General features: G+C 39.9%; 1 protein-coding gene across 5 annotated transcripts in view; it reads right to left on the bottom strand.

Moving 5' to 3' along the window:
* The window catches only part of KYAT3 (kynurenine aminotransferase 3), a 66,623-nt gene that overhangs the window by 41,141 nt on the left and 8,459 nt on the right, over positions 1-17,023 (bottom strand). For 4 of the 5 annotated variants that reach the window (XM_026497657.4, XM_057310502.1, XM_026497658.4 and 1 more), the window contains exon 3: positions 87-145. In XM_026497657.4, the coding sequence (XP_026353442.1) occupies positions 87-145 (59 nt within the window). Of the gene's footprint in view, positions 1-86; positions 146-13,612; positions 13,753-17,023 lie in introns of all 5 variants that reach the window. The other variant, XM_026497662.4, reaches the window with a different exon arrangement.

Raw genomic sequence — 17,023 nt, 5'->3', positions numbered from 1 at the left:
GAGGCTAACAATTCCCAACTAGGAATATCAAAATGTGCAGGAAAAAAGCTTCACCAAATTATTATTGTTTATTCTAAGGTACTTACCATACATTACTATCAAGGCCTTCGATTCGTTTTGCATTGGTGATTTTCAAAGACATCTTCTGAAAGATACAAATATTGAAAGGTTTTTTAAAAAATTTCTTTAATCAAAATTCAAAAAGCCAGAAAATCATGGGTAACTCTACCTTTTCCCTATGTCACCATGGAAAAAGCGGTACCAAAATGACAAATGCCAGACTCCAATACAAAATTCTGAAGTGGAATCATCTCCCACCTACTGCCCTAAGAAGTGCTTTTTCTTACGATCCTTAGATGTTTATCTTCTCACAAAGGAACAAAAATAGCCTAAAGAAATAAACCAATCTGAAGGCCTGAAATGTACTGAAGAGAACAATAATGATACTAAAAAAAGTCAGTTTAAAAAAATACCTTGAGTCATTCTCTGAAGATCATTTTAGGTAAGATGTACTAACAATTCCACAAGTAAATGCCTTGAATGGCACACAGGAAGCACTCCACAAATGGTTTTAAAACTACTCAATGGAGAGCCCCAAATCATAATGCTCACATTACCGAGCACTGAGTACGTACCAGGCACTGTTCTAAGTGTTGTACATAATTAACTCATTTCATATTCACCACAACCCTATGGAGTGGTTCTCTTATTACCCCTAATTACATAGGAGCAAAGTGAGGTAAAGAGGATAAGGTTATAGAACTTTACACATCGGCCCAAGTTTACGGAAGCTAGGAACATTTAAACCCAACAGATTCAACTCAGGATTTGAACCCAGGCAGTTTGACTCCAGAATACATACTCCGATTTCTTTTTTTTTTCTTTTTTTCGATTTTATTTATTTATTTGTAGAGCGAGAGCATGAGCAGGGGAAGGGGCAGGGGAAGGGAGAGGGAAAGAGAGAATGTCAAGCAGACTCCACGCTGAGTGCAGACCCCCAACGCAGGGCTTGATCCCACAACCCTGAGATCACGACCCAAGCTGAAATAAAGAGTCGGATGCTTAATCAACTGAGCCACCCAGGCGCCCCCAGATCTATTTCTATATACTGCCTCTTACTAAACAAGACCTTATAAAAAATATTACCAGAATGTTGCCTCCTAACAAAAGTGTATTAGACATTTAGATCAGGTCTCCTTACACCAAGCAAGCTAGGGCCATGGTAGAAAAATATTAAAAGTTAAAATTATGGTACAGCATACAATTTGTTAGTTCTCTAGATTTTAAAATTAAGTTTATACTATCTCCCCAAAGCACCGAATTAGCGTTGAGTTCACTGTTACCAAGCGGCTGGGGAAAAAAAATGATTGGCAGCATTTTTATAAAGATTTTCCTAATAGAATATTAAAGCAATTTTAATTCAATCTGGGAGGAAGATAATGATAATGGTTATTAAATAGACCATTGTTCTCATTCTATTCCAACAAAGGAACCAAGAAAAATATCTTTTTACTCTCATATTTTTTAATCTTTGAAACTCCAGTGAAATACATCACATGCAAATTCTCCAGAGGTTAAGGTGCCTTCCAGAATAGCATTATGATTAAGTACCCACATGATGCTATTCTAGAAACTACAATTATAAAACTAAAAAGTCCCAGAATGACAGAAAAAAATATTTTAACAATTGTCCTTTGCCATTAAAATGTTTAAAACTTAATGATTCATTTAGCATGTGGCTGCAAACACAGAGTACAAATTCATACACAAACAGGTGAGAAAAGTCTTCAGCAGATCATTTAGACACAAAGTCAATTTTACTTAAAATATTTAGATAATTGAAGGCAAAACACATTACCAGATTTAATTTTAAAATCTGTGTCCAGAGCAGCCTCTCTCTCACAACCTCCCCGCCTCTGTTCCTTCCCACCTCTATGCCTTAACCATTTTAATATTTCAAATTCCTCTACCTTAGTGGTCTTTCTACACCAATGTTTCCCAACCTCTTTTTCATCACTGCCCCCATCAGGAGACCTTTTAGATATTTCTTCTAATCATCTCCCCTACTGCCCCATACATTAAGGAGTTTTGTCAGATAGGACTGAGCTTTACAAGGTCACAAAACATTGTAATAGCTATGGTTCATTTCACCTGCCAAGCACCAATTTTCTCCCCTTGAGGGCAATAATGCCCCTGTTGAGAATGCATGTTCTGTACTCAATTCGATCCCTGCTCCCCACCTCCCTGTCTCTGCACTTGGCTAATTCCTAATTCACTCGCCACTTTCAGTTCTCAAGTTAGACTTCATTTCCTCCAGAGAGTGTTTTCTGATTCCCTAATTCAAGGTTATATATTCTTCCTACATACTCCTATCACACAGAGTACTTTCAGGCATTCACTATATAACACTGTAATTTTCCTGTTTATTTATCTATACCACTTCCTCAGACTGCAAACCCTGAGGATTAGGTCTAGCTTATTCATCGGTATGTGTCTGTATTAATCAGGTTTCTCCACAGAAACGGAACCAATAGAATGTGCATATATGTATAGTGATCCAAGGAATTGGCTTGTGTGACTTGTGAGGGTCAATAAGTTTGAAATCTGCAGAGCAGGCCAGCAAGCAGGCTAGAGACCCAAGAAGAGTTGATGTTACAGCTCAGAGTCTAAAGGCACTCTGGAGGCAGAATTCCCTCTTCCTGGGGGAAACTTTAGTCTTTTTTCTCTTATGGCCTTCAACTGATTGGATCAGGCCCACCCATATTCTATAGAAGGCAATTTTCTTAAAATTTACTGATTTAAATGTTAATCTCATTCGAAAAATGCCTTTAGAGACATCTACACTTATGTTTGAACAAATATCTGGGTTCCTTGGCCGAGCAAAGTTGACATAAAATTAAGTATCACAGTGTCCAACACATAGAACTATGCTTAGCACACAGTAATTTTTCAACAAATATCTGATAAATGAAAAAAATCCACACATTAGAAAGGAACTTATGGTATCAGTTGGCTTAACTTAAGTACTTATTGTGTCGGTCAGCTTAAGTTAATATATGCTTCAGTAACAAATGACCCCAAAGTCTTGGTGGCTTAAAATCATAAAGGTTTATTTATTTTTCATACTACATACTGACTGAAGGTCAGCTGCTACTTTGTTCCATGTCACTGTCACTCTGAGACATGAGCTGATGAAATAGCCTCTTTTTGGAATACTGTCAGTTTCATAGCAGAGAGAAAAAAATTTTAAATTCTGCTTAGATATGCACATACCACTTCTACTCACATTGTATTGGCTGAAGCAATTCATTGCTATGCCTGATACCAACATGGCAGAAATGAAGTCTGGAGGTACAATGACTGTTGTGGGTTGAATTGTGTAGCCCCCCAAATTCATGTTGAGGCCCTACCACCCACTACCTCAGAATCTGACCTTATTTGGTAGTAGGTTCATTGTAGATATAGTTGGCTAAATTAAGGTCATGGGTTGGGGGGAGGCTAATCTGATATGACAGTATCCTTATAAAAAGGGTGAATTTGGAGACAGTCTGGTATACAGGGAGAATGTCACAGGAAGACGAAAGTGATATTTTTGAAAGTCAGGGAATGCCAGAGATTGACAGCAAACCACCAGAAATTAGGGGAAAAGCATGAACAGACTTTCTCACATCATGCAGAAGAAACCGACCCTGGTACACTTCACTATTGGGCTTTTAGCCTACAAAATTGTGAGCTAATACAGGTTTGTTGCTTCATCCCCTCAGTTTGTCATATTCTGTTAAGGCAGCCAGAAGAAATTAATACAGTGATGAACATTTACAAGACACTGGATAGTGTCTAAAAACATCAAGATTCAGGGGCGCCTGGGTAGCGCAGTCTCGTTAAGCGTCTGCCTTCGGCTCAGGGCGTGATCCTGGCGTTCTGGGATCGAGCCCCACATCAGGCTCCTCCTTTGGGAGCCTGCTTCTTCCTCTCCCACTCCCCCTGCTGTGTTCCCTCTCTCGCTGGCTGTCTCTCTGTCACATAAATAAATAAAATCTTTAAAAAAAAACAAAAACAAAAAAAACCCCATCAAGATTCAGCAGTAGATGATATGCTCACTATATAACAATTACTATCTAGAGCAGATCCAGTCTTATAAAATGAAAATAAACCTGGAATCCTATGGGGAATTAAGTATGAGCCTCAGGTGTATGATGGGAAATCTACAGGGCCTATATAATTTCTGGACCAGCTACTCCATGAGCTGGTTTCTTCTCCCAGGTAAATTAATGTCTGGCATACATATATTGCAGTGCTATTTTATAAACACAAAAATGCTACTGAAATAATAAGCAGCATCTTTTTTTGTCAACTTGAGGCTGAAAAGTGCAGTTCTGAAGAATGACCACTAGGTGCCACTCTTGGCAGAGATGAAAAAAAGGTTATTGCTAATTCTCTCTAAAATGGTTACTGCAGTGGTGCTGGAACAAGGAAACCCTGGAAAGAAGAAAAAATATTACCCATTATCCTAAGACTAGCATACTAAAGTTTCAACTGTATATATTTTGAGAACTCTGACTGTAAGACTGCCACTTTTAGGTCAGATAGGATAGGTGTAGACAAACCCAAATGGTGGGTTAAAGCTGGGGAAGCTGAGGCTGTGAGTGTCTATGAAGTATGGGCCAAGTCAAGCATAAAAAGATAAAGAATGCAAGAAAAGGTCAGAAGCAGAAATTACAAAGCTAATGGTTGGAGAGGTGAAGACAATAATCAGATATGAGAAACAGACCCCAGGACTTCAACACTAGACTGGAGGAGAAGGTAAATAACAATACAATGGGCACCGCTCTAAGGTGGTCTCTGGCTGCTGGAGCAGCCAAAACATTCATTATCTTTCAGATCTATGAATTAGGTATTTCTAGTTGCCCTCACATGTAATTTGTTAAACATTTGCCTTTTAACAGAGTATCTTAAACATTTTATAAATTTTCTTAGTCATAAAATTTTCACCTTTGTTTAGCAGATGTTATTTCAGGTTCTTTACTCATTCATTCCCTATCATTCGGGAATTTGTTATTTCCAATGTTTTGCAACTATAGGTAGTGTGTTTCTACTGTGCACTTAATTATAGGGTTCCTATTCTGTTTCCTTCAGTTTTAAAGTTTGATGTGGAGGAGAATGCCCTACTATAACACAAGTATTTATTATCACAAGAATGATGAAATATCATCAATATATAGTCATCTAGCTCCAGCTAAACTAACTAAACACACAAGTTTTGATTTACTTTTATGGAAAATGTAAGGTATAAAATTTGATGTTCCAACAAACACAGTGATGACACTTAGTATCATTTCCCTTCTTCCTTAGCACTTACTTCCTAAATGTCTTCTTTTTAAATACAGATCTATTTTAAAAAGAAATTTTGCCATCCCCTGGGTGGTGCAGTCAGGCCTCCAACTCTTGGTTTCGGCTGGGGTGGTGATCTCTGGGTTGTGAGATCAAGCCCTGAATCAGGCACAGTGAGGGGTCTGCTAAGGCTTCTCTCTCCCTCTCCCTCTGCTCCTCCCCATGCTAGCTCTCTTGTGCTCTCTCTCACTCTAAAATAAATAAATAAATCTTTTAAAAAATAAGAAATTTTGCATATAATTGCATAATAAATTGCATAATTGGACACTTTACCAGTTTGAGAGTTTGCCAGAAAGTTGATTGTTTCCTAATCTGACTGAAAAGAAACTTTGTTATATTCTTTTCCAGCTTTGAGGCTGAGAAACAGATCACTGCATAGACGCCTCTGAAGCTCCCAAGCTATGTTACTCAGCTCTCTTAGAAACGCAATCAAAAACGGTTTAGGCAAAAGGGGGGAATTTATCAGAAAGCTTGTGTCACCATGATAAGGAAAGAAGTGTGGCCAGGCTTAAGGGTAACTGAAGCCAGAAACCTGAACCTCACTAGGGCTCTGCTTCATCTATGTTTCTACCCAATCTCGGTCTGCTTTTCCCCACAGGAGACAAAAACACAGTCACACCTCCCAGTTTCACCACGAGAGGGACTGAGAGTTGCTTTTTCTATCCCAATTTTGAAAATTCTAGGGAAGGGTTCTGAATGGCCTAGCTTTGGCTAATAAACTGTGGCATTTCTCCAAGAATTTAAGAAGTACTATATTAGTATGGTTGTTAAGACCATGATGAAAAAATACTAGCAAAAGCAGTCTAGAGCAAGATCATGAGAGGTGTAGAGATGCAGTTGAATAATGGTGCCCTTTTTTTGGATGATGTCTTTCAGTGTGCTCACTACCCAATCAAGTAATGGTATAGACCTGACTCCACAATCCCCTGGTTCTTCCAGGCATGCTCCCTGAGCCAGAACTTGTCAATACCCCTGGATAGTACCTCTATAAGACAGTAGCCTCTATTGAAAAACATGGTTCGAATAGGGGAAAAGAGCATTTTCCAGAGAAACAGGAGTTGATGATGTTCTTAAAAGGAGGGAGGGGTCTCAGGCCATGGTAGTGTGTCTAAATGGGAAGGTTCATAGGGAGAGTGCTGTAGACACCCCGAACCTGTAGCAGAGCTAAAGATGTGGAGCTGAAGCTTCTACTGCTGGAACAGAGAGCCAAGGGAGAGAGCCGGCTATAGAACCAATTTCTAAGGCAGGGGTGAAATTAAGTTTCCTCTTACTGACTGATACATTGCTAGTGACTGCAGTCTCACGTCTCCTTTACATTCTAATCACACTGGCTTTCGTTCATCCATGCAACGAATATTTATTTAATATGTATTGTGCACAAGGTACTCTTCGGCGTGGACTAGATCAGTGAGCAAAACAAACCAAGATTCCCTATTCTCACTGAGCCTTTCTTCTTTCTATACCTCAAACACACCCAGTTTATTTCTATCATATGTTATATTACTCTATATAGTATTCACCACTCCTTTTCGGAAGGAGTGACTCAGACTGGCCATGTGATTTGCTCTGGTCAATGGCGTGTGAGTGGATGTGACATATACTATGTCTAAGAAGCTGTAAGTGCTTGTGCATGGTTTTGGCTCATACTACGGTTATGGCTTATACTCACACTTCTCTGCTATGAGAAGACTTTGTCTCAGATAGGGGCTACTCCTTTAGTCTCAGTCCTGGAATAAAAAGATACAGAGTGGAGCTACAACCTGGAGCAAAGCCACTACTGATTTGTAGCCTACATATAACATGGGTGAGAATAAAATGTTTAGTGACCTAAGAAGGTAAGATTTTGTGGGTTTTGGTACTGCAGCAAAGTTGCTGATATAAAAGAGTTTGCAATTGCTGTGTGCTCTGCCTGGAATGCCCTTCTCTTAGGCCCAGATTCCACCTTGCCTCGCCCTGCCTTTGTTTCCTTGGGTGAAGGCTGGAACAGCAATGGCTTCCTCCTCCACTTGGAAACTGGTGTGTAGCAAGGAAGCTCTGTGTGTGTGTGTGTGTGTGTGTGTGTGTGTGTGTGTGTGTGTATGGTCAGACCTCATGGTGTCTTGGAGGAGATGGAAATGAATTTTCCCTACTATATAAATAAATATTTGTATGGTTAAACACACACACACACACGCACACAAATATTAAAATACACCCTCCTCAGAGAGGGCTTCTAAAACTACATGCTTTAACATTAGTCATCGCCTCTCTCCTACTAGCCCCACCAAGAATGTTAGCATGTTTCTCTAACTTTCTTACAACATTTGCCACTATTTGAAATTATTATTTCTTAATTATCTATCTTGCTCACTAAAACAAAAACCTCAAGGACTTATCTTGTTCAGTGCTGTGTCTCTGGCAACGAAAGTGGTGTTTGGCAGGTGGTATTTATAAGTATTTTCTGAACACGTGAATGAAATCCCATCTCTTTTTAACTATCCTCATTTTTAACTACTTCAAGGGCATCCTCCCTCCGACCTATCCCTCAGTGCTACAGAGCTATGAACTTAAAACAGATACTGGGCTACCACTCCGCTCTAAAACCTTCAGTGACTCTCCTCAAACTACGGAACCTAGTTCAAATTCAAAAGTGGCATTCAAGGCCCTTAGTCTATTTCCAGCCTTCTCTCCCACCATGCTATCCCTTCTCATACAGTGATTCAACAGCTCAGAGCCACCTGCCATTCTCTAATTGCATTCATGGTGTTTCTGTTTCCCATGCCTTTTTTTTTTTTAAGAGTGAGAGAGAAGGAGAGAGTGCACGCATACGTGAGAGGGGTGGAGGACAGATGGAAAGGGAAAGAATATCAAGCAGGCTCCATCCTGAGCCTGGAGCCCAACAAAGGGCTCAATCTCATGACTGTGAGATCATGACCTGAGCCAAAATCAAGAGTTGGATGCCTAACCGACTGAGCCATCCAGGCACCCCTGTTTCCTATACTTTAATTCAAATTCTTTCCCCTGTTTGATATGATCTTCTCCATAATCCCCACTGTGGTAGACTCAGACATGACCTCCCAAAAGATGTTCACATCCTAACCCTTGGAACTTGTGACTATTTCCTTATATGGCAATATATATCCTTATGTCCTTGCAGATGTGATTAAATTAATGGTCTTGAGTTGGTCTTGATTATTTTTGGATTTTCCAGGTGGGCCCTAAATATAATCACAGGTATCTTTAAAAGGAAGCAGATGGAGTTCATACACATACAGAGGAAAAGGCCATGTGAAGACAGAGCAGAGGGTGATCTGAAGATGCTGGCCTTGAAGATTAGGCTGATCTGACCATAAGCCAAGGAGTACCAGCAGCCACCAGAAGCTGGAAGAAGTAAGGAACGTATTATTCCCTGGAGCCTCTGGAGGGAGTGTGGCCCTGATGATACCTTCATTTTGGCCCAGTGATACTGATCTTGAATTCTCATCTCCATAACTGAGAATAAATTTCTGTGTAATTAAGCCATCAAGTTTGTGGTAATTTGTTACAGTGGCCATAGGAGACTATTAAACACAATCTACCTGATAACATATAGTATGGTGACTAAAGACCAAACCCACATTTCCTTAGTTGCAAACTGGAGATAAAAATAGTGTTTACAAAATAGGACAGCTAGAAGGATTAAATGAGACATCATGTAAAGCACATAGTGCAGAGGCATATGAGGAACATTAAAAAAAAATGTTTATTATTAATATTGCTTGACTTAAAAAAATTTATGAAATCTATTTTGATTTTATAGAAAATCAGAGTATGCCACCCCAAAATATGCCACTTTGACATAAGGACCATTTTGAGCTGAAGGCAACTGAGAAGAAGCAGACGCAAGAAAAACTCTCTGCCCTCCCCTCTCTACCAGGATAGGCAAGACAATCACCAGAGACAATTCTAGACTCTTATCAGATGAAATAGCACAAGAGGAGTCTACATAAGAACACTTACTAAAACTACCCTTATTTTCCATTCCTAAGCCCCTTTCCCTTTGTCTTGTCACTTCTCTATAAATTTACTGTTCTTTCTTAAGATGCTATCCAAGCCCAAGTTCTAACCACCCCTTTGAGTTAGTTATTCATCACTGAGCTCTCCTGTATGTATGTACAATGCATATGTTAATTAGCTATATTTGTTTTACTCTTGTTAATCTGTCTTTTGTAAATCTAATTTGCAGGGCCTCAGTCAGAAAACCTAGGAGGGTGGATGATAGAGTTATATTTTTCCTCCCCTACAATATCATTCAGTGGGCTCACAAATCTTAAATAGTTGCCAGGTGAGCCACAGAATGGGAGAAAGTATTACAACACATATCTTACAAAAGACTACTATTTGGAATACATAAAGAACTTTTACAACTCAATAGGAAGGCAAACAAGATTTGACAGCCACTTTGTAGAAGACACATGAATGGCCAAAAGCACATAAAAGATCTTCAATGTCATTAGTTATTAGGGAAATGCAAAATAAAACCACAATGAGGTACTACTAGATACCCATCAGAACGGCTAAAATTGTAGATACTGAGTGTTGATAAGGATGTGGAGTAGCTGGAACTCATACAACCCTAGTGGGAATGTAAAATGGTACAACCACTTTGGAAAGCTACTTAGCTTAAAAATGAAACATAAATGTAGCATACAAGAAGTGAAAATGTATGGCTACACAACTGCTTGCACACAAATGTTCATAATAGTTTTATTCACAATAGCAAAAAACTAGAAACAATGTAAAAGTCCATTAACAGGTAAAGGGGTAAACGAATGAAGGTACATCCATATAATGGCACACTGTTCAGAAATAAAAAGGAATGAACTACTGATACATCACAACGTGCATAAGTTTAAAAATTATTATGCATGTGAAAAAATGATAAACAAAATTGTACATACTATATAATCCAATTAATATAATAATTTTAGATTATTTTAATTAATCAATTAATTTATTTATTTCTGGGGATGGGGGCGGGCAGAGGGAGAGGGAGAGGGAGAGTCTTGAGAGCTTGTTTGGAGGTTCTAGCAGGGGAGCGCAGCTACTCGTATACCCTTGACCGAAGAACAGTCCTCCTCTAGCGGGGAAGGTCGTCCTCTTCGACCGAGCGCACAGCTTCGGGAGGGATGCACATGGAGCCGTGAGGGAGGAAGGGGACACCCGCCTAGCCAGCCAGATCAGCTGAATCAACCCTGGCGATCAATGGGGTGACAGATGTCGCAGCCAGATCGCCCTCACATCCATGGGAGAGGGAGAGTCTTAAGCTCCATGCTCACTGCAGAGCTGGATGCAGAACTCGATTTTATAACCCTGAGATCATAATTTGAGCTGAAATCAAGAGTCAGAGGCTTAACCAACTGAGCCACACAGCCATCCCTAAAATAATAATTTTTTAAAAAGCAAATTAATCTATGGAGCCAGAGCAAATCAACAGAGTGAAGGATGGACTGCAAAGGAACATGAGGGATCTTTTAGGGGTGATGGGCATGTTCCGTATGTTGATTTTAGCAATGGTTTCATAATATATACATCTTTAAATAATCACTGAGTTTTACCCTCTAAATGGATGCTGTTTATTGTATCTTGATAAAACTGACTGTAAAAAGCTGCCAGAGTAGTTTCTTATAAAACTAAAGATACTTCTAGTATATAATCCAGCAATCACTCTCCTTGGTATTTAAACAAAGAAGTTGAAAAATTATGTTCATAAAAAATCCTGTGCGTGAATGTTTATAGCAGCTTTATTTTTAATTGCCAGAACTTGGAAGCAACCAAGGTATCCTTCATTAGGTGAATGGATAAACTGTGATACAGCCAGACAATAGAATATTATTCAGTGCTAAAAAGAAATGAGCTATTCAGCAAAGAGACAACACATGGGGGAATCTTAAAGGCAAAATCACGAAGACAGTAAAAAGATCAATGATTTCCAGGGCTTGGGAGGGGGAAGGAGGGCTAAACAGCCAGAAGACAGGACTATTCTGCAGGATACCATAAAGGTACATTATACATTGTCAAAACCCATAGAATGTACAACACTAAGAGTGAACCCTAGTATGAACTATGGACGTTGGGTAACAATGATGTGTCAATGTAGGTTCACTGATTGGAACAAATGCATCACTATGGTGGCGGATACAATAAAAAGGGAGGCTATGCATGTGGGAGGGCAGGGACTATATGGGAATTCTCTAGTTCCTGCTCAGTTTTGCTCTGAACCTACCTATAATGCTCTAAAAAACAGAGATCTATTAAAAAATGGAAAAAAATACTTAAAAACAAAGGTTCCAGAGCATTCTGAAATCATGTCTTCTTTCTCCCTTTGGACAAAATGCTCCTCCAGCAAGCAGACACTAACAGAGTTACCTCATAGATCCTGCCGTCTTCCAAGTTATGATTATACATACATTCCAAAAAAACAGACAAAACAGTCTTTTGCCACTAGATGGCACAGAAGGTTCCTGCAATGGTAGAAGAACCGAAAGTAAAACTCAGATGTGGAAACACAGAGCAGGGACTGGTGACTTCAGATATACAAGGGGAAAATCTAATTATATAAAAATCCAACTTATAACTCAAAGGCACACATATTTAACTGGAACTTTTAAGCAACATATATAGTTGTTTCATTTTATAATTACTTGTTTCCGATATGCTGTAGCTATTTGATATCTGTTGACTAAATAAGTGAGTGAAAGGGAAGGAATCTCAATCTCTTCTAAGAGACAGTATGTTGCAGAAAAAAAATGGGTTCTTTAGTGGAGAATATGCAGTGGCTACAGCACACCCTTACAGGGTTAATTCTAGCAGAGCTAAAATTGGTCTTTGACATATTTTGCACCTTTGCAGACTGACGATAACTGATAGACATGCAAACTCTGGTTCTAAAATTTTGATTGACTTCCTTCCACCCAGTGGAAAAATGGGTTTGCCTTCATCTGCAACTCCCTTTCTTTATTACATATAAATTTATGCTTTTTGACTTTCCTTTGAACTGGTTTTAACTTGTGTTGTTCTCTCATATGAATAAAATAAAAATATTTAATATATATTCATTTTTATATTTGTATGAGCATGATTTTACCCTTTTCTGAAAATTATCTTTTAATAATACTTGTAGAGAAACAAGTTTATTGGAAACGAGTTCTGTCAAACCTGGGAACTGACAGAATAAACATATGGCTGGAATGCCAAAAATATGGGACTCAGGTAGTAAAAAAGAAAGAAAGAAAGAAAGAAAGAAAGAAAGAAAGAAAGAAAGAAAGAAAGAAAGAAAGAAAGAAAGAAAAGAAAAGCCTGATTTATTCTCTTTGAAAATTAGGTCCAAGCCAATATCCTGTATGAGTTTACTGACCCCCCCTATACTTACAGGGGTGAACCCTTTGGCCTATCTAAACTATATAATCCCAACCCCCAAGCCCCTAAAGTTAATTAGATTAGGGATGGACAGAGTTAGGCTAAGCTAATCAGGACAAATCTTGGAAATTTGGATTTGAGACTGAGCAAGAGGTCTTGGGTTTCTGCTCTGTACTGGTACCAGGAAGATACATAAAGCCAGATCTCAGGCCCTGCCAAGCTCTCTGCCCTGTAATATATGCCCATATTCCAATTAAAATTTCCAATCTCATTTAATACAAAGACCTTTCAAGCCAGGTAGGTCTTACTTTGAAATCAAACATCGAAACTACTAGCTGTGTGAAGCAGCAGGTTATGTGACCTCTCTGAAATGCAAGTTTCCTCATTTTTTAATAAGGAAAATGAATGTGTGCCCCATGCAATTGCTATGATGATTAAGTTAAATCCGTAGTGGAAAACATACCATTCACTTAACACCCAGTATCCACTTAGAAAGTGGAAACGATTCTCTTAGACACAAAGAGGATGAGTGACTTACACCAAATAGGGTTAGGAGACTTGGGTATGTACTAACTGTACAATAGATAATATTTTCATGTCAAAAAAAGAGAGCTGTGATTTCTTTAGGGAAGGACAGTGTGAAGGAGAAGGGAAAGTTTTTGTTTCAGCTGCTATAAAATAACTGTTTTTGATGGGCAGAAAGCCAAAGAATAGAATTAGTAGATAGATGAGAGAAATATGGAAGGGAAGAAGCAAAAAAGGAAGAAAGGAGACCTTGCTGGTGAGATGTCTCATGGAGTACCCACTCCTACTAGCACATCATGTTACCCTTGGTTAGACTAACCTTATTTAAGGTTTAGTCATTCAGACTGCAGTTTGTAGCATACTGGTTTTCCGCTTTGCTTTTGTTAATGATGTGTTGTCTCTTCTCTTCAACATAGCCTTCTTTAAAAGGACTTCTCAAGGAAACTGTTCTGTATGATGCTATAACAGACGCATGTCACACATTTGTCAAAACCCATAGAATTTATAGCACTTAGAATAATCAACCATACATGTGGCCAGTTGTATTCCAAGACCCCTTCTTATCTCTCCCAACTGCTCCACCGAGATATAAGTATCCTCCAGTTCCCCATGTAATCAACCTTTTTACACACGTGGACGATCTCTTGCCGTGCTCTGTTACCAATGAGGCATCCATACAAGATTCCATTTATTTGCTACAAGAGTTAGCTGAAAAGGACATAAGGTATCTGAAGGAGAATAACAATCATCTCTAGACACTGTTCTTCCTTAGGTCATAATCTAAGTGCTGAAGGGATCCAGCTATCTCCAAAAAGAATTACACGAATCCAGGAATTCCCTAGGCCTACAAAAAAGTGACAGCTTCATGGATTTCTAGGTCTAGCTGGCCGTCCCAGACTATGGGCTCCTAATTTTTACGTAGCTCCCCACTTTACGGACTTACTCAAATGTTGGTTCCTGAGCCTTTTTCCCTGGAAATGTCAACATGAACACACTTCCGAAACAAACAAACCTTAGAAGAGCCACCTGCCCTAGGGCTAATGAACTAGTCAAAACATTTCACCTTATTTATACATGGAAAAAGATGACCGAGCCCTGGGGATGCTCCTGCGAGAACATGACAAACAACATGCTATTATTCCGTGCAACTTGATTCAGGTCCTCCCAACAACGCCCGCTGCCTAAGGCTACAGCTGCAGCTTCAGCTGGGAGAAGCCTCGGCAGAGCTAACCTTTTGGAAGTGATGTCTACTTAGAAACTCCAGGCGCTGCCCAAAGCCTTCTTAACTCTAGATTAACTAAACTTCTCTGCAAGCAGGCTAGTCTCATGAAGTCCTTCTGCTTTTGCCACCGATCTTCATCTTAAATATTGTAACATTCTTAATCCTGCCACATTATTACCCCTTCCTAATGAAGGTGAGCCCCACGACCAGGAGGTACTAACATCCCATTTCATGGTACCACATCCCGATCCAAGGGACACCCCTTTGACAGTTCTGATCTAATTTTCTTTGTGGATGGGTCATACTGTAAAAATGAAAAGGGGAATTTCCAGGCTGGTTATGCTGCTACCACCCAATACGAACTACCTGGAAAGGGAAATCTCCCGCAAGCTAAAACGGCCCAACAAGCTGAGCTCCACACCCTCACCAGACTGTGCTGGTTATCAAAAGGGCAAACTGGTAATATTTATATGCTGGCCAATATGTCATGGGGTCGCCCATGAGTTTGGAACACTATGGAAACAAAGGGGTTTTCTCATGTCCACTGGGACCTCAATCAAAAATGAACAAGTATATGACCTCACTGCTCTTCTATCCTCTGAAGTTGCTGCCCTCAAATACAGACACGCACTAAAAGGGCCAAACCTGATTATCAGGGAAATGCCCCAGCTGACTTTCATGCAGAGGCAGCAGCAAGAGAATCTGTAAAGGTCGTGGCACATGTGGATAAAGTCCATTCTGCTTCTAAAAAAATAACCTCTTATTGCCAGACCTGCCATCCTAATGTCCTTGCGACATGGCAACAGTCTGCTCCTGAATCAGAAAAATTAGGATGGGCAAATCATGGCTGTAAGCTCAATGAACAGTCAGGGATATGGGAAGCCCAAGAAGCTTGGTTCTTCCCAGCTGCTCAGCAAATTCTATTTTTTGATTTTTACATTTCTTCTCCCACCATGGTATGTTTAAAATAACTCAAATTATAAATAAACTCTGGTGGGGAGACTTCTACAAGACTTCAAAAAATAGTTTACTGTCAATGTCTAACCTGTCAGGTCCATAGTTCTGGAAAACCTATTTTTGTTCCCAGACACCTCAAACCTCCTCCCTCCGGACCTTTTAAACAACCTGCAGCTGGACTTCATTAATTTGCCACCATTCTTGGATTTTCAATATGTTCCTGTTATTGTTTGTATGTTTTCCAGCTGGCTAAAATTTTCCCCTGGTGCAAGGCTAATGTCCTCACCATGGCAAAGAAACTGTTAGAAAACGTTTCCCACTTGGAGTATACCTTTCATTATTTCTAGTGATCAGGGTACCCAATTCACTGGGAAAATCATACAAGCTTTAATAAATGCCTTACACACATCTTGGAATTATCATTGTCCCTATTACCCTCAGTCACTGGCAAAGCTGAAAGAGCTAATGGAATTTTCCAACGTCAAATCTCTAAGCTTGCTCAAACTACTGGACTCCCTTGGTTAACTAAGGTGCTGCTACTAGCTATTGATAATTCACAATATCACCCTTGGGAAACATACACTCACTCCATAGGTAGGCCAAAGTCTATTGGCATGCAACTTTCTGCTGATCCCTTGCCAGTATGATCCCTTCTGCCCTCATGCCAGTATGACCAGCTACTCTAGGCCTTTAGTGGTTATTGGTAAAGCCTACCATCACAGGTTACAGAAACTTTTTCTGACCCCAGTTCAAAGGATCTTGTTGGTCAGTCTGGAGCTTGGTGACTAGGTATTTTGGAAGCACCATTTGGGGGATGGGAAAAAAAAAGAAGCTCTCAAGCCACATTGGAAAGGACCTTACCAAATGTTCCTGACCACTGACACTGTTGCAAAACTGCAGGGGACTGAGCCTTGCATATACATCTCACAGCTAAAGATGGCCCCACCTGACCTCTGGTCCCGTACAGATGCTGGAGACCTCTAAGTCAAATTGACAACGGAAGACAAGTAGTTCACTTCAAGGTGAACTGCTTCTGCCCAAGACGCCAGATCAAGACTTCATACTTTAACATGAAATCTTTTTTCCTCCTCTTTCTTTACTTCGGCATTAGCTTAGAAAGGTAACGCCCCCATGCGTATCTCCCAGGCCACTGCTTGGGGGGCAGGGGGAGGATGGTGGTGGTAATCTTTCAGATTGCTATGTTTGTCATCAAAGATTCCAATCTGTCCATGACGCTAGAGATCCCCTGGTCCTCCCTATGACTAATTTATCTTTTCCTAATGTTACTGCAAATTACAATAGACTCCCCCAGAAGTCTCCCACTGATTTCAACGTTTACAGCCAGAACAGCCTGAGCCTTGCTTTTATCTTTCTTCAGTTATGAGTGTACGCACCCAATGAGACACAACTACTTATGTAAATCTTGGTACATTTGCACCCCCACGTTCTTGTGATCATCTAGCTTACATTTGTGCCCCACCCCCCACCCCACAAGACATCTCACCAGCAACTCCCATCTTTGCAGGGTATTTAGAACAACTCATTCTCTCA

Source organism: Ursus arctos, unplaced genomic scaffold (assembly GCF_023065955.2).
Source record: "Ursus arctos isolate Adak ecotype North America unplaced genomic scaffold, UrsArc2.0 scaffold_12, whole genome shotgun sequence".
NCBI lineage: Eukaryota > Metazoa > Chordata > Mammalia > Carnivora > Ursidae > Ursus > Ursus arctos.
The sequence above is the reverse complement of the archived record's forward strand: the minus strand, read 5'-3'. Positions and strand labels throughout refer to the sequence as shown.